The 24388-nt window shown below is 30.8% G+C and overlaps 2 protein-coding genes across 2 annotated transcripts; one reads left to right on the top strand and one right to left on the bottom strand.

Moving 5' to 3' along the window:
- Window positions 1-752: 752 nt before the first annotated feature.
- Window positions 753-1266, top strand: LOC111641150. The gene is made up of 2 exons (XM_023387276.1): window positions 753-1024; window positions 1110-1266. Exons 1-2 carry the CDS (start codon window positions 768-770, stop codon window positions 1255-1257), a joined length of 405 nt encoding a protein of 134 aa, XP_023243044.1. The 5' UTR covers window positions 753-767; the 3' UTR covers window positions 1258-1266.
- An 8105-nt stretch (window positions 1267-9371) lies between these two features.
- On the bottom strand, window positions 9372-19341 carry LOC111641148 (electron transfer flavoprotein regulatory factor 1-like). Its single transcript, XM_023387273.1, has 2 exons — window positions 19239-19341; window positions 9372-10248 (listed from the first exon to the last, which is right to left on the bottom strand). The coding sequence occupies exons 1-2, from the start codon at window positions 19278-19280 to the stop codon at window positions 10039-10041; spliced, it is 252 nt and encodes an 83-aa protein (XP_023243041.1). The 5' UTR covers window positions 19281-19341; the 3' UTR covers window positions 9372-10038.
- Window positions 19342-24388: the final 5047 nt, after the last annotated feature.

Genomic DNA, 24388 nt, shown 5'->3' with positions numbered 1-24388 from the left:
GCCTCTATAAGTTCATTACTTCATTGCCCAATACAGTTAATGAAGTAGTTTTGTTTTCAGATAATTGTGCAGGGAAGAACAAGAATAAATTCATTGCTTCATTACTTTTATACTGTGTAAATAATATAGACCATATTAACACTATTACTCACAAATTTCTCATTCAAGGGCACACACAGAATGAGAATGATTCAATGCATTCCACCATTGAGCGTGAAAAACGAAGAGTTGTTAAAGGTGGGACAATAACACTACCTGCTCAATGGGTACCAGTACTGAAATTAGCCAAGAAAAAAGGCAGCGTTTATAATGTGACTGAACTAGATACAGCAGATATCTTCAATTTGAAAGACTTATCACAACAAATGGGAAACAATTTCTCCAAAAATGAAAATAATAATTTAGTGAATTGGCCCAATATTAAGATCATTAAGGTCATGAAACAAGATCCTTATACCATCTTCTACAAGCACTCATGCGTGCAAGAGGATTTTGAAAAGTTAAACATTCGACAAAGAATGAGAGGTAGATCTGCCAAAGTCATGCTGCACCCAGCTTATTCTTTACCACCACAGATAGATGCTGGAAAGAAGAAAGATTTGCTGGACTTGTGTAAAAGTGGTGTCATTCCAAGCGTGCATGCATCATTTTATAATTCTCTGAAAGTTTCCAGTAGTGTTGAAAAAGACTGATCTCTAATTTGCTTGATAAAACCATAGCACAATTAGTGATACTTTTTTAATGGCTGTGTTAATTATAAATTAGTAATGTACTTTATACTTTTTTCTTCAGAGGGACTTGAAAATGTCGAAAAAGAACTTGGAAGTGATTACCCTGGATTCTATTTTCCAACACAATATTGTGCTGGATGTAGATCATTCTTAAAAACTAACTTGAAAGATATTTTACAAGCAGCTGAAAATCTAAATGAGACGTTGAAAAATGACAATGGATTTCCAATTAAGATGGAACTAGAAGATCTTTCAACTGTGTTTAAGGGTCTCTCAGCTTTTGAAGAAAATCAGTAAGAGTTTTTTTAAATTCTGAAAGTTTACAATGAACTAGACATAATTTCTAAAAGTTTGTCAAAAATGTTATGAATTTTAAAGGAAAATAATTAAGAAATTGGATGAAGTTGAAGAATTATGCAATGATATTATAATTGCAAAAGAAAATTTCTTAGATTGGAGTTTAAATAGACCTATACTAGATGATGTTAACTGGGAAGAAGAAAAAATAGTAAATTTATTTTTATAACTAAAATTATTTAAAATACTGTATACTGTAATTAAAAGACGATAAACCAAAATAAGTACAAAACAAAGTATAATTTATTATACTAATGATTATTTTTCAAAAACTAACAAATTTTTAATGTTATGGTTTTACTTTTCTACAGATTAAACAATTTGATACTGATTTAGAAAAAGCAAGAGATGAATTTACAAAAGCTATAATTAATCTAGATATTTCTTCATCGGCTTCAATAAATCAATTCGATGAAGCTTATAAGGCGTATGGATCTACAGACACATACGATCGGTTCCAAAAGAGATTGGAAGAAATGCAAAAGAAATTTGATAAAATTTATTCTAAACATTGAGATATGCATTTATTCTTTAATGTATATTTTTTCTTTAATATGAATAAATATGTTGTGATATAGAAGAATTACATGCGAACTGAAATTTTGGCGCATTCGAGCTTTCGATTCACATCACACACACGTAGAAACAGGCTTTATCGGAAAAAGTCACCTAGATGTTTAACTGAAATCTCAGCATAACTTCTGTATTAAAAAAACTTTTATTTTTGTGAATTTTTTTGTTTCAGTATGAGTGTTTGTTGCCGTTTTGTTTGTTAATATATAAATATAAAATATCAAACTTAAATAAAACATTATTAATGGTGTTGGTCTCTCTCGATTCCGGAAAAATTATACTTGGAAGTATTTAGTGATTTCGTAACTCGAATGACCTGAGATGAAACTTCACGTAATTTGAGTAATTAAATCTTCACTTTTGATGAAATTATTTCATAGTTAATGTTATCTTTAATTTTGCTCTTCCCATCCATTTTTAACATTATACAGTTTTGTCTATTTAACAGATGATGGGAGATGTTCGCTTAAAGAAACACGTTCTCAATTTCTACAAATTCTCTAATCTATTTGTTTGCTTTTCAAATCTAATTTGTGGAAACTTAAAAATAGACACTGGATATATATTTTCCTATGCAACCAGGTATACAGAACACACAAGGCACCCAGAAATAGTTATTCATTAGTATGGCAATACAGGTATACCTCGCCTTACGTCGTTAATTGGTTCCAGGAAAACGACGTAAGTCGAAAAACGACGTAAGTCGAATTTACCTGTCTCCGAATCTACTTATCACTAGGAAAGCATTTTAAATAATATATGGTTAATAAAAATCTATTTTAAGCTTACAAACAAATAAATTTTAGTTTTTAATATAGTACAAAAAAAGTAATCTAAATTTACGAATGCGTGTACTGTAAATACAGTACATACTTGTATATATTTTAATATGATTTTATGTGCTTTAAACGTTTATCTAGTGATATTACGACTTCAATATTTGTGGCGGACAGACGTAAAGTCGAATAAAATGACTTAAACTTGATTTTTATTTTTCCATATACTTTTTTAACAAGCGACGTATAATCGGGAACGACGTAACTCGAAACCGACGTAAGTCGAGGTATGCCTGTATTATTTTAACAAAAAATAAAAAAGGGTTAAAAATTGCTTACTATGAAAACATTACAGTACAAATGTAACATTACTGACACTTATATTGATAAACAATTTTTATGATGAAATGTATGGAAATTCTTATTTAAAACATATATAACTATTATATTCAAAGAAATTTAAATATTTACATTATTATTGATTGTTTAATAACTTATAGAAGAATTTTATACACTTAATTTGATAAATGGTCATACAAATTTTATTAAACATATCTACAGATATATCAATAATGGAAGTGGATATATATGAAATTTTTATAAATTTGAAAAGTGTTGTTTCTTAACACACAGATTTTGAACTGACATTCAAAAGCACAAAACGCCTATTGACATAAAGAACTGTCAATTCTAACTAAAGAATTTAAAAAAATTCTAATAAGAGTAATCTATGCAGAATATTCTTTATTCAAAATTGCTACATTTAAACTTTATAATTTGTAAAGCAAGAAATTTCTCTTTCAGAAGTATACAAAACTTAGGTGATTTGATTGTTTCATGTAACTATATTAAATGCATATGACAAATTCAAAAAATTTTCTGACTCGTCTTAATTATAAATTTCATCTTTTCTTGAACTTTTTATGAATAATATCTGTAACAAAGTATAAATTTTCTGATATTTATTATCTGTGCATGTAAATTTAAAACGCTAATTGCACTACAGTAGAGCGTCCATTATGCGAAAGTTAATTATCCGAAAGAATTCCAGTCCGCAAATTTAAATTTTCGCCAGTGCTGTGGCGCTGCAGTCTTTTGCTATGTCTTGCGCTACTCAAATATTTTACGTTTTTGATACTAAATTAACTTCTGAAGTATAATTTTTTTATTGTTTTTATATTTTTCAATATACTGTACTTTCGGACGTTTTCGATAAATTTTTCCAGATTTATTTTCGAGTAGCCAAGAGGGAACGTACACAAAAGCTCGTTTTCCGCCATTTTCGCACCGTGTCACAATGACCTAGATTTCACAGACTTCTGTCGGTGGATGGTACCTTTTTACCGCCGTATTCGCGTCCAAAGTTGAACACTGCTCTACTCGCTTTTACGCTGGTTTTACGACCTGCTCAGGCGAAAAATATCGGAATCACGTGGTTAAAAGCTTTTACGGCAAGGGGTTTTTACGCCAGTTTTACGCTAGTGGAGTCTCGGCCCAGGCTCATCTGACAAATATTTTAAATGGTCAGAAAGCGAACTAAATGCAAAAATTCAGAACACAATTATAGTTTTTTACCACTCTTATGTTCCCTGTTATTGTTGTATTCTTTGGATTTTACAAGCCTTTTGCATTATTGTTACTGATTGCTCCATACAATTGTTGGAAAATAATAAATTACTCCAAACTATTTAAAATATGCTTAAAGGCTTTAAGCACATATAATGAGAGGAACAATAAGGTATTAAATGCTGTGTTAGAAGTGCAACTAGTATACACGTTATACAGAAAATACTAAGAAATGTCACAACTAACCGCGCCCTCCCCTACTAAATGTCATGGGTTAATTTAGTTACAGTATGTTAAAAAATACAATCAAACTGTCAAAAAGAAAAGTTTATTATTTAGTAAGTAATAATTTAACACCGGTAAGTAAGTAATATTTAGTAATCATTTAGTAAGTAATACTTTTACGCATAAACACCAGTCCATATTATTGCAAGATAAAGTAAAATATTGGAAAAAATTTCAATGTATGGTATTGGTTGGTCAACTGACTTTCACTTTTGCTTAATCATCTTGTTTCACTGATTTATTAACAGTATAAATACTTGTATTCTATCCATTTATTTATCTAATTGGGCTGCAGTTTTCAAACTGCAGACTTAGGGCTATTTCACACTATGGACCAACTCGACCGATCCTATAGTAGCACTAAGTAGTAGTAAAGCATTCACATTGAGTACGATTATGTATCAGTTACCGATTGGTAAGGGCCAATGGGAACGCGTGTTACGGATCAAAACACTACCTAATCAGTGTAAGTTTTTCAATGTAAATGTGAGGTTAGCCGATTGGGGTGAGGAGATTTTGACAGCCGAGCGGTCAACACTATCGTGTGGGGGCAGAATGACTCGCCGAGATAGGTTTACCATATAAAACCGTTTAATAAAATTATAATTTCTTACAATATTTTCTTGATTGACAGATTATCACACCACGAAGCAGGAGGATAAAGTTCAAGTAGAGTTCGAAAAGTTCGTTTCCGTTTCCTACAGTTCGGCGAAGACGGTGAAATAATCGTCGGCCCCGTGGCGAATGGCACTGCTTCAGGTAGTTTTTCTCGGGCTAACCGACGAGCCTGGAAGTCGTCCGGTGACACTACAGATGAGGTTGCTTCCACTAGATCCGAGACGTTCTTTTCAAGAATCGGCGGAGACACACACGTCCAGAAGGATAAGACTATGAATCAAGAACTTTTATAACTTGAATCGCACGGTTTTATAGATTTCCTAACCTCTGTCGCCTCTGCATTGGTCTCTCCTTGTCACCTGGTGACAATTCGACACCCGATGGAGGGCGCGGGAGAGCTCAGCGTCGCAACTGAATATGATTCTTATTTCGTCGCTTTTTCTCGCTTATTCCTTTCCATCGTTTAACTAATTTACTAAAAAAAAAAAACAATTGCATCGTTCAATCGAGACACCTTATCCTTTCCATTCGCGTCAGAAAAGAAGCACTTTAAATTTCCGATCGATTCCCTTCATTCGGACCTCTCAGTCGACCCTGTTCGGGTCTTCACATAAACACAAAACATGGTCGTGATGGGACGTAATTGTGCATTTCGACGAATATCATACAATGCCATATTTTCTTATTTTATTTATCAAAGGTACGTTCGTAGAGTCGAACGAGTTAAACGAGAATTTCGTCATCGTTATTTTTATTTCATTAGACTTTTCGACCGATTCGTTTATAACTAAATGGCTGTTTCTAAATTCGAAAATACAAATGTTACTAGTGTTTTTAAATATTATAAATATACTACCTGCAAGGACCCGCTTCGCTGGGTTTTTATTTGTGGGCAAAAAGTAACAATAGTGAAGATTAAGATAATTACATTATAGCCAATCTTACCCGTTTTCACAAAATGCAAGAATTAGGTCTCCCGTTTCCAGACTAATTAGAGACCTGGTCCCGATTCTATTTCTGAACGTCTCCTGTTCACGTCCAGTCAAACGAACTATTTTTAACGTTTCTGGAACGTTTACAATCGTTCTATAATCAAACCAATATTCGAATTTTATGTTCGTATTTAATTCGAATATTGTTCGAATTAAATTCGAAGAAATTCGAACAAAACATTTGAAATAGAAAGCCACTTTCAACCACTTTCAGCCCCACATCTCCCGCACCCTTATAGCTATCGAGACGTAACCCCCACAGTGTACGAATGGAGACTTGGGGCTTCTACCACATACAAACACCATTCACGTGCGATGTGTAGTTTTGGCGGAAAAGTGAAATATAGGGACATACACGTCCATTTATATATATATATATAGATATAAATATTTTTTTAGATTGCATCGGGTAGACAGTTATTTCTATCATTTCATCTTTTAATTTACAATTTAAACACTCGAGAAATTCAGAACCATTGATATCGTCGGGCGCCATTTTCTTAACGACGTAAATTAACTATTTACTTTGTGAGCTTTGTTAGACTTTCGTTCGAAACGTCATCACCGCAGAGCATCCGCACTGAGCGAGACTACCACTTTTCGAACTATTCAGTACTAACTCGTTTAACTCGTTCGACTTTACGAACGTACCCAAAGCTTCTGAAAAGTCTGTACCTTCCACCATTTTCTAGCTGCGCCGTAGATTGGAAAAATCCAAACTCTAATTGGCTATAGCTTCAAAGCTCTCATTGGCTCAACTTCTACGATTGCTCCTACACGAATATGTAACTTTTTAAATCTGTCCAACTGGAACGACCAGTCTGTCGATGGACTGCTTTTGCCATAGTAACACGACTCGAAGTGAGGCAATTCGGTCAAGTCAGTGATAGTGTGCAATAGCCCTTATACAGTCTCACTGTCACTGTCTGTCAGTCGTTGCTTAATGCCGAGAATGAAATTTAGATGAAAATCGAGATTAGCTACAAAAGGATTAGGACTGTTTAATAAATTAAGTTTAATGTGTTATTTTTGACAGGTACTATAATGTGTTATTTTTGACAAATTCTATAATGTGTTATTTTTTAAAGGTTTCTTAATGTGTTATTTTTGACAAAATCTATAATGTGTTATTTTTGAAAGGTTATATAATGCGTTATATTTAAAAAGTTATATAATGTGTTATTTTTATATGTATTATAATGTGTTATTTTTGAAAAGTTTCATAATGTGTTATTTTTAAAGGTTTTATCATGTATTATTTTCGATAGATTACATCATGTGTTATTATTGAAAGGTTCAATAATGTGTTATTTATGAAAGGTGCTATATTGTGTTATTTTTGGAAAGTTTCATGATGTGTTATTTTTCAAAGGTTTTACAATGTGTTATATTTAAAAAGTTATATAATGTGTTATTTTTGAAAGATATTATAATGTGTTATATTTGAAAGGTTTTATATTGTGTCATATTTAAAAAGTTTTATAATGTGTTATTTTAGAAAAGTTATATAATGATTCATATTTGAAAAATTTTATATTGTGTTATTTTTGATAGGTTATATAATGTATTATTTTATGAATGGTTTTATAATGTGTTATTTATGAAAGGTTTCATAATGTGTTTTTTCTTAAAATTATATAATGTGTTATTTTTGTACGGTTCTATAATTTTTTAGTTTTGAAAGATTTTATAATGTGTAATTTTTTGAAGGTTTTATAATGTGTTATTTTTGAAACGTTTTATAATGTGTTATTTTTGAAAGGTTATATAATGTGTTATTTCTGAAAGGTTGTATAATATTATTCTTTAAAGGTTTTATAATGTGTTATATTTAAAAAGTTTTATAATGTGTTATATTAGAGAGGTATTACACTGTGTAATATTTAAAAAATGTTACAATGTGTTATTTTTTAAAGGTTTTATAATGTGTTATTTTTGTAAAGTTATATAATGTGTTATTTTTGAAAGGTTGTATTATGTGTTATTTTCGATAGCTTTTATAATGTGTTATTTTTGAAAAGTTTAATAATGTGTTATTTATGAAAGGTTCTATATTGTGTTATTTTTGAAAAGTTATATAATGTGTAATTTTTAGAAGGTCTTACAATGTGTTATTTCTTTAAGGTTCTATAATGTGTTATTTATCAAAGGTTGTATAATGTGTTATATTTCAAATGTTTTATAATGTGTTATATTTGAAAGGTTTTATAATGTGTTATGTTTGAAAAATTTAATGATGTGTTATTTTTCAACGGTTATATAATGTGTTATTTTTAAATAGTTACATTATGTGTTATATTTAAAACGTTTTATAATATGTTATTTCTGAAAAGTTTTATAATGTGTTATATTTTATAAGTTTCACAATGTGTTACTTTTCTAAGGTTTTATAATGTGTTATTTTTGTAAGGTTTTTTATGTGTTATTTTTTATAGCTATTATAATGTGTTATTTAAAAAAGTTTTATAATGTGTTATTTCTGAAAAGTGTAATAATGTGTTATATTTATAAGGTCTTATTATGTGTTATTTTTTAAATGTTTATAATGTGTTATATTGACAAAGTATTATAATGTGTTATCTATGAATAATTTTATAATGTGTTATTATTGGAAAATTTTATAATGTGTTATTTTTTGACAAGTTTATTATGTGTTATCTTTGAAAGGTTTTATAATGTGTTATNTTAAAGATTATCCATTGTTTTTTTTCTTTCAGAATGAACTGTCCTACAAATGAAAAACAATAAGCAGAAAATAATCATCAAACTAACTTTTCAAGTTGGGATGCATGATAAAGGAAACACAAAAAATGGTGGATGGCTGTAAATTTATTTAAGGTTGTATTGCATATAAGTCTCTAGTTTTTCAATTGAATCTCAATTTGGAGTGGTTTCTTATCTAAAAATGAAAACGTGTTAAGGGACTATTTGATTACTGCATAATGCATTATGGCCTTACAGCAGTTCAAAAGCCTTAGTATTTATCACTGTCATATTACATATAAATATCTTCAGGACTACAGTTGTCAATCAAGCATGAGAATATTTCAAATCTTAAAGTGTCTACAGCAAAGTCATTAACTGTAGGAGATATTCATCTATGCCTAAAATTGCACCACAAAATCAACATGGAATACAGAAGTTCTTGACATATCTTTGTAGAATAACTCTCCTCGTGCCAATTACAAGTATATGCAAATTATCATCATAACTGTCCCATTCCTCCTTTGTAAATGCAAAGAATCAGACATTTGTCAGAAACAAACATGAAAAAAATTATTTATAGTCTATGTTTTGCTGTTCCAGCTCTAAAGCTATCTTATGTCTCACTTGTCATCCTACTTTAATCCAAATAGCCACAGATGAATGTAGATATATAACAATTGTATTCATTTATATGTATATTTTTCTAATAAATCACAGTTATTCAGTAATTTAAAAATGTAATCGTAATATACTATATAAATAAGTCAATGAAACATTTACAAATTTCTTGCTTTTATTCAGTAATCAACACGATTATTCTCAGATACTGAGAATCATCATTATGCAGGCTCCATCATATGGAGTTTTTTTTTATTTACCATATAAATAGCATAAGTAAATTGTACAATAATATTCATTTAGAAGTTTGCTAAATAATGTAAACTGCTTAAATGTTAACGGAAACCCAAATGATGGATAATTACTATTGGAATTTATACAAATCTAAAAATTCTTAAAAATCTGAACTACATACATATCAACAAAAAAGCTCGTAACAATATAAAATTTTTATATATCAAAAAATATCCCATTTTTCTTTCGAAAAATGTAAACAATCCATAAACTGATCATCATCTAAACTGAAATTCAAATTATTTCTAATTATTTTAACAATTCTTGTTTATACGTCTACAGACACTTCAAAGTCCGATGTTTTTAATAATCGGCCGAACTATTGCCTTATTGTATCGAGCTACTTTACCGCTATTTCAATTCTTGTTTAAAGAATGCATGCGCTATTTACAACAGTTTATGGATTACTATATTGTTACAAATTACAAAATTCCAGAATGCGCACCGTCTGCCAATTGGGTAAACATACTTTTTTTTTAAATATTTAATTAAAAAATAGGACTGTGCTCAAAGGAAACCAACTTAATTCTCTGAATAATATCTTTTTCTTAATGTTCTGTATTTTTTTAACATATACAGAGCTTCTAATTCCTTGATGATGTACTGGCCACGCGCTAGGCACATCTCGATCTGAATTGGATCCGTCAAGTCCTTGTTCTTCAAAAATGCCGATTTTAAACGGGTGCGAAAATATTCGTAACCTTTAGGATAGTCTTTTCCTAGATGCAATAACTATAAAACAGAATAAAGATAAAGTGATAAATATATATCAACATATTTATTTGATGCATTGAAATGTTAATTATGAATAATGGAATTACAGTTAACATAATAAACAGAAACACTTACTAATTAATTATAAGTTTTCTATTAATGTACAAATATAATCATTTAAATTGATTTTATTTCAAATTGATTAAATCAACACTCTTTTATGATTAAAATTTTAAAATTCTTCGAGACATTAAAATTCTATGCTTTGATGAACTTAGAACAATCTGATGAAAAATTATATCTGAAGTGAAAGGCAAATATAGTCTGTTAAAAATATCTTGGTCACTGATTCATTTAAGCAACATTAACTATTGACTGAAATGAAAAGAAATTACTCTACAGATAACATTTGTAATATGCTTTGACAATATTAAAGAACCTTTATCTCTGATAATAAAAATATTAAATAAATCGTGTAATGAATGCTTTCGACCTTCTCCAAGATCTGTTTCAGGCTATAGAACCATTAAATTCCAATGTTGGAATGTATTAGATAGAACAATTCTGAATACTAAATTTAAAATATTTGGAATATATACTGAGAAACTCAACATTTGCAAGCATGTGAATTCAACAAATACACTTAAGGCAAACCCTGTGAGCTTATTATTTGCAGATCTATCATGACAGCAAATAATATAGAATTAACAAGTTATCGGTGCCATGCCCTTCACACACGTAACGCCATGCATATGATAATGTGTTACCATCTTTAAAATTGAAGCACCTGCCCATCAAGCTGGCCTTGTCACCAATAATTAAGGTAGAAGATATCCAATATGCTTTAATTTTATTTGTTTGTAAGTGAAGTAAGATATAATAAATATCAATAGAATTGAATAAACAACAAACTTGGTCAAGCCGATCTCATAGCATGCTCCACAAAAACGAATCAAATATTAATTTTGTTTAAAATAAATTCGATAAATCCTTGGAATCATGTAGTTGTTGTGCATGCACGTGGACATCTGACAGACAGATAAAAGTCCTAACACAAGCACTTCACTACTATAGAGGAGTGTGCTAAAAAGTGCTCCAGCATCTCATTAAAAGTGAGACAACATTAACCAAAGAATTGGTTCAACCAACATACAAGGCCAGCAATCATCAATCAAATGAAAAAATAGATTCAAAACAAAAATGTTGAATGATGCCTTGCGTGAGATATAAAACAGTTTTTGTTAGCCCACTAAGGCAAACACTCAAGAAAAAGAAATACGTACAGTAGATGTTAAAAACTCAATTTAGTTTTGTGTGATAAAACTAAGCACAGGTTCAGTAAAAGATGCCAACTCTAGAACAGTTACTCCGGCAGTAACCCTAAACCCGATCATTGGCAGAACAATTACAAAAATAAAAATGGCCGTGTCACATCGATCCAATATAATAAATATGAATAATTATTATAACAAAAATTTTCCTAAAACTAACCCTTAATACTACACGTACTCTAATAAAAGAAAATTGAAAATAGGAAGCAAGAAGTATTGAAAATTGCAGATAGGATAGAATACCCAGGTTGCTTGATTACGCCATGCCTGATCTTCTTAGACCCAAAATATTTGTTCCTAACTTTCTCTTCCTTGGTTCTTGATGGTTTTCGTACACTTGATTCCAATAGCCAATTTCACGTTAGTACTCTTCAAATGGAAATGCCAGCTCTAACACACTAACTTTGACACTGGAATTTTGAAGTTCCCACCTAAAGTTCTAACCTTACCTCTCAGTGGCAATGGACACTGTAAAGTCTCTCTTGTTTTTATAATCTTCTCTCCTCACGCACCAACTCAAAAGTGATCTTCCTTTGCTTCATATATCCTCATGTAACCTCACTTATGATGTTGGTAAATTCTAGAAAGTGGTCCTCACTTCCAAGAAAGAATAACTGAGAAGTTTAGAAAGTGGTGGAAAGAACAAAAATTGTCAGAAGAACAAAAAAGCAGAGAAAATTGTCAGAAGGACAAAAAAGCAAAAGCATATAATATGGCAGACAGCAACATCTGAAAGTGGACTTCCCAAAACTGAATGCAAACATCAAGTAATGCTGAACAGAAACATACTCAGCAAAATACAGTAGAGCGTCGATTTTCCGACAGTCAATCATCCGAAAGAATTCCAGTCGGCAAATTTAAATTTTCGCCAGTGCTGTGGCGCTTCAATCTTTGGCTATGTCTTGGGCTACTCAAATATTTTACGTTTTTGATACTAAATTAACATCTGAAGTTTATTTTTTTAGTGTTTTTATATTTTTCAATATATTTATTTTGTTTGTACAAAATAAAAAAATAATTTTTAACGATACAATAGTCTTTGTTAGGCTTAACATCGACGAAAATTCAACGTGAAGCAACACGCAACGGAGAAAAATTTCAACATCGGATACGTTAAACTATTTTTTCGTACATAAACCGGTTATCCGAAATATCAGTTATACGAACAACGCCAGTTTTTTAAGTTTTTGAACAGCGTACTTCCATGCTGAGGGTAGGCCCTCCACATCTCTGGCGTTTATGCATTTTTCATCTAGCTTGCTCCTATATATTTCCATTTTTTCAGCAGTTTTTGCTAAAGTTGGGGAGTTGGCTAAACTTAAAAAACTTACAAGTAGCTCTTGAATTGCGCCATATCCGCAATTGTGTTATGGGAACCATAATGATTTTTATTGGTTAAAGGATAGTGGCTTATAATAATAATATTTAATGGTTGTATGTTATTTATTTTTACATTTATGTATTTTTACGCTTTAACTTTTATTTTAATTAGTTGCTACGTTATCAGTATTTATCTCTTTGAATTTGAATTTGGTGTTCTATTTTTTGTTATTCCAAATTTGAATGTTTAAACCTGAGGATGATCTATGGAGTAGATCGAAAACGTTAGTTTTTTAATAAAACTCCCTTGGCAAAAAATAAGGTGTTTGTTACTTGAATCAAGTAATGCACTTAATTTAGAAAATTTTGAAAGAAAAGATCAAAACAAACCACAAATCCATAATTTCTGCTTATTGTATATCTCAGTTATCAATTACTCTATATACACATCCATCCAATCATCTTTTCTAGACCTATAATAAATTATAAACTGTACAGATGAATTAAAATGAAAAATTTTTTTGGCAGCAATTAACTTCACCTGTAGATATTTGGGTGCTTGTTTACTTTGTTACTCATTAATAACATGAAAACAATTGCTACACACACCAAGCAACAGCAGGACAAACTTCATGCATGCAATTTGGTTTACATAACTTACCCAGATTTATAAGAGTAAAGATTCTTAAATCATTTGATCCAGTGATAATTCTTGAAAAAAGGTTTCCTTTGAAAATTAATTTAAAAAGAAGAAGCATGGTTTATGGGAGGTTTCACTATAAATAACAATAATTGAAATGTAAAAGATAAATATATAAAAAGTCTACCAATATGGGTAACAAAGTAAACTTTGACAAATCTATTTCCTTATCCTGTCAGTTAGCATGCTATTATTTTGAGGAAGAATCCAACAGCTTAACAAAATGGATAACAACTTAACACATGTTAAAATTTAAAAAAAAAAAAATACTTTTACTATCAGACTTTTATAAACAAAATTTTGCAACCTGCAAATAGACCTGTTGATTAACTCAGATTCACCACTCAGCACTGACCCATGGATATATCCGTCAAGAGCGATCATGATGCACTGGTGACCGACAGCTATATCTGCAAAATTCTTTTGCAGATTTCACCAAAAACTACCGCGAAAAAAAATTCACATAAAAAAGGAATTATGTAACAATAAATAAAGACTTTTCTTTACCAGACATAACTGTTTACAAAATCTTTTTCCAAAATGGTAATGAGAAAAAACATGTGGGAAAATACTTAAAAAATTTCCCACGTTTATTCTCCACTATATAGGGATAGCACCACACCTGACTAACCCACTGCAGAAAGGTTAATAAATTAAAGAAAGTGAAACTTGCATTTACAATTTTTTTTTCGATTAGAAAAAAGTGTATCATTTATGTCCTATATTCACCGACACAATAATCACAGGAGATATGTTTATATAAATAAAATTTTCATACACATCTATTAATAAACAATCTTTTGAGTTTTTGAATCTCTACATTAAAAAAAGGCCAATCAAATTATTTCTAAAAATAAATTTTAAGACATTCATTACACGTTTTTCATTTGGAGTTAAACAGAATAACACCTAAATACAAATTTCCAGCAAATAAATACACAAATATTTAATGTTCAAACATTTTTGGCCACAATTTTATCAGCCCTCTTCAGGAACAAATATGAAAAAAAAAATTGTTCTATAGATCAAATACAGCTGCATTCTAATTTTTTTTTTAAATTTCAAACATGATCAAACAACAGCTGTGACATACATTTTACAACATATATAACACGAGCAAATTTTTACACTGTACAGTCAAACGTGAAGTTATTAAAATGGAAATATTAATAAATTAAAATTTTTAAATTTGGGAGTGTAAATAATATTTCCAGGCATGCGGAATCAGAATGCAATCCATGTTGATGTATGTTCTATTCCTGTCAGCTCTGTAGATTTCTATGGCCTCCAATGCTCTTATGTCGTGTCAGTCAAACACCCTGTCTATCGGGGTAGCCTCATTCCAACAGGGGAAACTTGTGGATCAGTAGCACAATAGGCCAGAGCAGTATTAATATTTCCCTTTGCTACATCATATTTGTAATTGTGTAACCTGGCTTAAAAGATCTGTAAGTGGATCTGATATATATGTTGGTCTCTTGTTAAACCGTTCATCCTGTATGGCAGGATGAATGGTTTAACAAGTCGATGGCAAAGCCAATTTCTCACAATGTCGATGGCAAAGCCAATTTTAATTGGCTTTGCCATCGACATTGTGAGACATGTCTTGGCTTTGCCAAGACATTGCTCACAATGTCTTGACTTAATGTGTTACACTTGTAACTGAACGCAATGCATGAACATAATGCATAAACACAACTGTAGTGATGTTGGACCTAAAATGTCCTCCCTCAGATGCAGTTTTGTCAGTCCATGTGCAATCCATTTGTATACAGTTGTAAAAGGGGAATAAGAAATGTAGACAAAGGGTCGTAAAACCGGAAAAAAAAGGTGGGAATAGGGACAGAGAGTAGGTTGGGACACAGTAGAGAGAGAAAGGGTGAAGTGGTGGTCTCCAAAAGTGACAACATAGAGTTTCAATTTTTCTTCTGTTTAAAATGTAAGTACCTTTTCTTCATGTTTTAAATTAAATTGTGGCTTTTCTTACCTATCTAAACATAGTATGTATTTCACACCACCCCTTGCCACCTACACTATGCCTGAGACAACAAGTCGATCGTGACACATTTTTAAGATAAAAAGTAGATCTTATGTACACAAAAGTCGCCCACCCCTGCTGTATGGGATACGGTAAACCTTTGTGCTCTTCTGTCCTCTGTGCTGTTTAGCATTAGAAAGAAGGCAGAAAACATTGAGTTTCTTCTTATAAGTTACACATAGGTTTAAATTTTTGGCAATCTTCTTGTAAATTTGATGTAGGGACAATTCATACCTTAAAATTACCTGATTACCCTCTGTTTTGTTAACGCTTGTATTGGTGTTGGATGACTTAGCTAGATGTGTGGAAGCTAGAACATTGATTAATGAGCAACTGTACCCGTGGTTGGACACAATATGTTTCAGTTGCTCTAGCTCCTTGTTGGTATCTGACAGCTCAGTACAATGTGAGTACACTCTCATGACTAGTGCACAAAAAGTGGCTGCCTTATAAGACCATGGGGTCAGCTGAATTGGGCTGTATGAAAAGGGACATATGTAGGTTTGCAATAAATTGTGAAAGTGTTTAACTTATTATCAATCAATCAATCAATCAACATTTATTTGCTATGGGCTTTTGCCTTTACAGGGGGTTTACAAAATCATATAACAGATACAAACATTATTATACATGGTTTCAAAAATGTTAAAACTTAATTAATAATGTTATGTTAACATGTTTAATAAGTAACAGGAAAATTTATAAACTTTAAATAACATGTCAGAGCTTAAATTATCATCGTATAAACAAAACATATCAAAATCAGTCATCAATAAAGTATCCCTTAAATGTTCAGTAATTTCACAAGATACAAATAAGTGGTTTTTAATACTTTCACGGAGTCGATTACATAATGGGCAATTAATTTATCATATACTACCCAAATCTTGATGTCTAAGTAATTAACTTCTGTGTAGCTTTCTTGATCTAATTCTAGTGTTAATCAATAGTTGTTATTATTAAATACTTTTAACACCTTCCCTATATCCAGTTTAGTTCTCCATATTAATCAAAATGTCATCCACGTAATGGGTATAACTAAGGATATTATGTTTGAAGATTACTGAGGACTGCTCCTCCAATTGTCATAAGACAAGTTCACAAAAATCGCCCAAAATGGAGCTACCCATCAGCATCCCCCTTTTTTGGATGTAGCTATTGCTCATTTTATACACATTGTAAAATGTACGTCATAGCTGTTGTTCGAACATGTTTGAAATTAAATAAATTAGAATGTGACTGTATTTAATATATAGAACTTTTTTTTTATTTCTTCCTAGAGGGCCAAAATGTTTAAGCATTAAATATTTATGCGTTTATTTGCTGTAAATTTATGTTTAGGTGTTATTTTGTTCATGTATAGTTCCAATTTACTTGTGCAGTTGTTTTTTGAATAGAGTTACTAAATTAATTAACAAAATTCAGTAAGTTAAACAATTACGTAATATTTTTCTTTGCATCATTAATGAGTAACAAAGTAAACAAATGCAAAAGTTGGTTATATCAAAATTGTTTGTTCACATCTACTGCACACAGAACTGTGTCCAACATTTAACATAATGGCAAAAAATACAACTGAAAGATATACAAATGGAGTTCAACTGTACTTTAATGGAAGTGTTGATTTTAGTTTTTAACATGTCAAAATATCAAAGCATAGATCAGTGTTCCACAACCTTTTTCTACTCGCGGCACACCTATGACTCAAAATGACTCAACACGACACACCAAAATGTTATTCCCCTCAAAAACACATGATATGATACTATTAGTGGAATTTCGTAATGCCATAAACCTATTATTATTATTATTATGTTGAGTTTTGTGAATTATACTCAGTTGACACCGATGGCTGTATACTATGCCAGACCAGAGTCAAGGCATAGTAACCAAAACAAGACAAAAATTAAATAAGTGTGTCAGTGTGTGTCTGTATTCAAAAATTTCCTAACAATATGACATGTATTCAATATATTGGCCTTCTGTAGTGTGATGTATGCATTTCTATTCAATTCTAATGTTCCCAGGCTTTTGTGTAGCATGTGTGGTATCACACCTGTACAGGAGAGAACAACAGGTACAATAAGCACCCTTTCCATCCTCCACAGATGCCTTATTTCCTGGGCAAGTTCTGTATACTTGCTGATTTTTTCACTGCATGTGTTTTGTACATTGTGAGTGTTTGGAACAGATATGTCTATAATGTATATGATTTTATTGTGTTTGTCAATGAGTGTGATGTCTTGTCTGTTGTGGTAAATTGTTTTATCTGTGATTATGGCTGTTGTAGTACATTTTGTGCATGTTGTTTTCCAATACTATCTGTTGAATGTATTTGTAGTATGGTTCGTGGACGTCTAATAATTTGTGTTTCTTTGTAAGCTCTTGATGTATTTGCTACTTGATTATGTCTATGTAAATTATCTGTCTGTGCCAAGAGCTTGCAACCAGATATGATGTGTTGTATGGTTTCTGCCATGATGTGACATTTTCTGCATGTGTCATTTGTGAGTTGTATCTTTGAGTATGTGTTTTCTGTAGTTTTTAGTATTTATGACCTGATCCTGTATGGCAATCATGAATCCTTCCATCTCCCCAAAAAGGCATCCCCGATCTAACCAGCTGTTTGACGCTGTTTTGTCAACAAAATCATGGGCCAGGTCATAAGGATGCCTGCCATGGAGTGCCTTTCGAGCCCATGATTGCCTAATGGTGTCTATGCTTTTTATAGGTTGTGTCAAGTCTGTATGATGCAAGTGTAAATTTAATGGTGTGTTATTTGAGTCTGCTAGAGTTACTGCTTTATGTAATTGTGATGTTTCTTGTTTCCTGTAGAAAAACACTCGCAATGTCTGTATTTGTTTGTAGTGTAGGTTAACTATGTCGATCAGGCCACATCTGCCATTTTTAGGTGAAAGGCTTAATCTTTCTATGGCATATTTAGGATGATGATGTTCATGCTTAGTAAGTGTTGTTCTTGTTTTCATTTGGAGTTGCTTAAGATCTGTGTGAGTCCAATATATAACTCCAAAAGAATAAGTGTGTACTGGGATGACATATGTGTTTTATTGCTTTAATATCATCTTATTTCATCAATGAATGAAATAGAAGCATAAGAAACACAACAAATGTGATAAAAATATATAAATAAAGCCTGAAATTAATAAAATCATGTAAAAGTTCACATCAAACCTTTCACGTTGTGATGGCACACTGATTGCAGAACACTAGCATAGATAATTTGTATAAAATGCATTTCTTGCATACTAATTAAAACCTTAATTGTGTAAAGACAAGATATTAATATGAATGTATAAAGTAATAATTGTTTCATACAGTAAAAGTATGAGGAATTTTATTTTATTTTTCATAACATTTTAGCACTTTTTCCAATAAAACATGCATATTGCTAATACACCACATTCATTCATTAGCTTTGTTTTCATCCACTACATTTGGGTACATATAATTTGATGTCATTAAACCTATTGACATCAAAATCATGACTATTCACACACAAATGAATTTGGTATTCTTTTAATTATATATTGTAGATACATAACTACGTGATTAGTTTAAACTTTGAATGAAATTAATTAGTATTCATAAAAATACTTACATTTTTATATAACTGAATGACGCGACTCTTGTATGAAGCCATGGAAGATAATGCTACTTAATATACTTTCTATATAACATTGTTAAATAACAATATGTTGAATCTGCAAATATAAAATACCAATTAAATGGATATCTGATAAATGATTTTATACATTGTTCATAAAATATAAATTTTTTTTATTTGATATACAATTATAAACAACATACAAAAAACAAATACTGTAGAAAAATAACATATAACCAAAACTCCAGTATAAAACAATAATTTACCGAGTAAGAAAAAGTTTTTGATAGCATTAAAATATCATAAATAAGTAGAGGTGGAAAAAACTTTGGAAAGTATTTTCCAATGTTAATGCTAACATTTGTTTTTCTCAGTAAGTTATCATTTTATGCTATAGTTTTGGTTATCTTTGATATAAAATATTCAAATATAAAATAATACAAATAACATGTATTAAAAAATATTCTATGTGAAGAATGGATAAACTTTCTACTTCTGAAACTTTACGACAAATCTGTTCTAATTTCTGAAGTCATTATTATAAAAACATTCTGTAAAGTAAATGAATATCTTGACTATAACCAGTAGTTTCACTTTAGTAAAGTACTTTTTATTGACACATTTTGTTCTATTTTATATTTATCATATCATAAAAAGATAATTAAATATATTGTCCTACATAATTTCTCAATTTATAAAAAAAAAAACAAATTATATTACACCAATTTTATTATTATGTTTTACTCTGATGCATTCATATGGGATATTAAAAGTATATATATACTTTTAATATATATATATAATAAAATAAAAATAATTAGTATATATAATGTAAAAAAAAATGTGGAAATCCCTCATTAATAAATGCAATTAGTTCTAAACATACTATAACTGGAAATCTGATTAACTCAATCCATTACTTCTAAGAGCTTTGAGGTAATTGATTATGATTACAACTTACAGAAGTCTCTTTAATTACAGTAGAGCGTCGTTTATCCGAAGGAATTCCAGTCGACAAATTTAAATTTTCGCCAGTGCTGTGGCGCTGTAATCTTTGGCTATGTCTTCGGCTACTCAAATATTTTACGTTTTTGATACTAAATTAACTTCTGAAGTATAATTTTTTATTATTTTTATATTTTTCAATATACTGTATTTATTTTGTTTGTACAAAATAAAAAAATAATTTTTAACAATACAACAATACAGGATAAATTAATATATTTTTTCGTACATAATTGGTTATCCGAAAAATAAGTTATCTGAACAACCCCAGTCCCCAATTGATTCGGATAAACGACGCTCTACTGTATATCATTTAATGCTTCTTTAACTAATTCCTTATTTTTATTTAAAGCAGTATGTTAACTAAATTTCAGAATCATTATTTTTTAGTTTGTTTTGGATTTAACATATATACAATTATGCACAATTAGTCCAATATTGGTATCGCACAATAGGTACATTCAAGTACTGATGAGTCACTACAGCTGGTCCAGGCTCAGCCATATATATAATTACATTGCCAATGTCCATTGTTAGTCAGAAGCATAATCACAATATGCCCTTGTACAACTTATTCACAACCAACACAGTAGTACAATTGTGCACTGATAAGCCTCTATAAGCGATCCGAGTTCATCCAGGTAATTTGTTTATGTTGCCGACATCCTCTGTTAACCATGAGCATATTCCCAATATGACATAATTATATTATGAATAATCACAAGTAAAATTGTCAATTACAATTATACACCTAGAGCAAACATGTTAATTACAAGTCGTACTCAACCAGGAATCAAGTTACCAACAGAATCACACAACATATTTGTGCCGTTTGAACAAATTGCATTCCAAATGCATGCCCACACTTTGTGAGCCACATGCAGTCAATTATTAAGTTCTGACAGGATCACCTAATATATTTTTTAATTATAAAATCTAGACTTGTCGAGTGCAATCCCATCATATGTGAAACATACACAACCAATTGTCCAATTTTTAAGTGTTTATATAAGTATTTTTGCTTTGAGCAGAACTGCATTAAAGTATAAACATACTCTGATAAGACACTGTAGCTGATTTGAGTTCAGCAGAGTGTTTGTTTAGGTTGCTAATGTGCTCTGTTAGCCAGGAGTAAAGTTATGATATATTCTTAACTGCATTATGAAGAATAACAAGGAAAATTGCCAATCACAATTGTCCGCATAAAACAAACACACCACTTGTGAGCCGTGTGCAGTCAGGATTCAAGTTTCCAACAGAGCCATTCTACATATATATATATATACTGTTAGAACAATTAGTTTTCCAATTTCAAGCCCACATTTTGTGAGCATATGCTGACAATTGTTAAGTTCTGACAAGATCATCTAATATATTTTTAACTATAATCAAAGGCTTGTCAAGTGCAAGCCCACTTTATGTGAGACGTACACAACCAAATATCCAATTTTTAAGTGTTAATTTAAGTATTTTTGCTTTGAACAGTACTGCACAGAAGAACAATCATATACTGAAGAGTCACTGTAGCCTGTCCAGGCTCAACTGAGTAGTTGACTATGTTCACATTGTCCTCTTTTAGTCAAGAACATACTTGCATTTTATTTGTAATTATATGATAAAATGCTTTAAGTATTATTAACCATGACAGTTGTCCGCCAGAGTGAATAAACCACTTGCATTCACGTGTTTTTATATTTTACAACAGTACCTGAATAGGACTCTTAAATCTTTTGTAATATGTTTTATAATATACCAACTGTTACCCACGACTTTGCCTGCGGAGGTTTTGCAAGCAAACCCCATTATATTCAGTATTTCAACCACCATAGTAATTGTAATATAACACCTACCACTAAAAATGATGAGAATTGCTCAAAATCAAATGAACTACTTTCAATTTGATCAATTTTCTGGAACGTTTACAATCATTCTATAATCGAACCAATGTGCAATAAAAAATTCAAATTTAAAACAGTTTGAACATTTGGTTTAAAAATCAAAATATATAAAAACATTTATAACAATGTCTGAAATGTTATCAATTTAATACACCTAAGTACTTAATGAAGACTAAACGTAGTTGAAAACAAAAAATTACATCTAAAATAGTACAGTAGAAACCGTTCTTCCGGTTAAACCTTAATGCTCTCCCTTTCCTCCCTGCTTGGAAATTTCGAAAAATCCCTTCTTAGTGTGCGTTTCCATGACATACCCTAACTGTGTACCAAATTTCACCTCTTTAGGTTCAGTGGTTTGCTCTGGGCGATGATGAATCAGTGACTAAGTCAGTCAGTCAGTCAGGACAAGTAATTTTATATACAGTAGAGCGTCGATTATCCGAAAGAATTCCAGTTGGCAAATGTAAATTTTTGCCAGTGCTGTGGCACTGCAATCTTTGGCTATGTCTTGGGCTACTCAAATATTTTACGTTTTTGATACTAAATTAACTTCTGAAGTATAATTTTTTATTGTTTTTATATTTTTCAATATATTTATTTTGTTTGTACAAAATAAAAAAAATAATTTTTAACAATACAATAGCCTTTGTTAGGCTTAACATCGATGAAAATTCAACGCGAAGTGACACGCAACGGAGAAAAATTCAACATCGGATAAATTAATATATTTTTTCGTACATAATTGGTTATCCGAAATATCGATTTTCCAAACAACCCCAGTCCCCAATTGATTTGGATAATCGACGCTCTACTGTATTTAGATATAAGAAATAATAAATAGGTAAAAACTCACAAATTAAAAATGATCAAAATGTCTGCCTTTTATTTGAAGTTCTGACGTCTTTTACATTAAAACCAAATAAGTCTTCTCACCGTACCATCAAGTAGATATCCAATTTTTATCAGGTTCAAGCCCTCTGGAGGTTGATACGAGTTATATTTGAGATTCTGACGTCTGAAATTGTATCCATATGCAAATGAAAGGATAACCATTTCAAAACGGATTCTGATTTATTTTCTTATTAAAGATTGCAGCATTACTTCTTGTCACCTGCAGATGGCTATGCTTGGTCAACCATATTCAGCAAATGAAATCAACAAGGCAGCTCAGGAGACAAATTCCGACTTTCCATGACTTTTTCCAAACACTAATGATAATCCCTGACTTTCCAGGTGCGTAGCAACCCGGTATTAATCTCGGTACAAGATGGCAGCTAAACCTATAGGATAATTCTTCAATAAATTAATAATTAACTTAATTTTAGCTATAATTCATGAGCTTTGTCTAATGATAAGCAATAGTTGTCTCAAGCTCTACACCAATAAAAAATAATTAAACTTTTAATTTATTGTACTAGGTATCAAAATGTTTTTAGGTCATATTGGTATTAATATATATACAAACATCTCCAACCCGATATACAACATAGCTACAACCAACTGACTGCCGAAAATCTATCGGGCTAGTTTTATGCTAATTATTATTAAGAGATGGCGCCTAACGCTTACCTCTAGTACCAAATTGATTACGTAATTTATTTAATAATTAGCATAAAACTAGCCCGATAGATTTTCGGCAGTCAGTTGGTTGTAGCTATATTGGTATTAAACCTATAAATTTTGTAGCATTTAAAAATTTTATGAAATCTAAGAAAAAAATGCAATTAGTGACAAATTTTAGCAATTAACATTATCTGACAATCAATAACAAAATACAAAATATTACACAGTATTTGCAAATATTTAAGCAGTTAGATAAAATATTATATCACCACTACATGTTCTATAAACAGGAAATTAAATTAAACACAAACCTCTCTCACACTATTTTTGTTGAAGTCATTGAATGTCATAACAAAACACTTGTTGTTAGAGGAGGTTGTCAAACTGATACTGTGATTCTTAAGAACTTTGATCACTTGACATGGGTCAAGAGATCAAGTTCTCTAGCTCGACCCCTTCAGATTTCGATTAACTTTGACACAAAAGTAGCTAAGGATCTTAAACTAAGCTATGCAAAATATTGACCCATATGTTGCATGGTTCCTTAGATATAAGTCAAAATATGAAAGCACCTGAATTCACCTCTCTGTGTGCAGTGATTAAACAGCCAACTTTGTTGTCCAATGATTCCTTGACTAAAAGTAATTACAGCACAAAACAGTAGGATAAGACAGTTTA

Source organism: Centruroides sculpturatus, unplaced genomic scaffold, assembly GCF_000671375.1.
Source record: "Centruroides sculpturatus isolate CEXI.00-Female unplaced genomic scaffold, Cexi_2.0 scaffold1455, whole genome shotgun sequence".
Taxonomy (NCBI): domain Eukaryota; kingdom Metazoa; phylum Arthropoda; class Arachnida; order Scorpiones; family Buthidae; genus Centruroides; species Centruroides sculpturatus.
This window is presented reverse-complemented; position numbering and strand designations above follow the sequence as displayed.

Bases quoted from the DNA above. Each gene is read 5' to 3' on its own strand.
- LOC111641150 (XM_023387276.1), top strand. From the start codon at position 768: ATGTACTTTATACTTTTTTCTTCAGAGGGACTTGAAAATGTCGAAAAA. The intron at 1,025-1,109 runs GTAAGAGTTTTT...TGAATTTTAAAG, and splicing joins TCAGCTTTTGAAGAAAATCA to GAAAATAATTAAGAAATTGG.
- LOC111641148 (XM_023387273.1), bottom strand. From the start codon at position 19,280: ATGGCTTCATACAAGAGTCGCGTCATTCAGTTATATAAAAAT. The intron at 10,249-19,238 runs GTAAGTATTTTT...TCTGTTTTATAG, and splicing joins TCATTCAGTTATATAAAAAT to TTATTGCATCTAGGAAAAGA.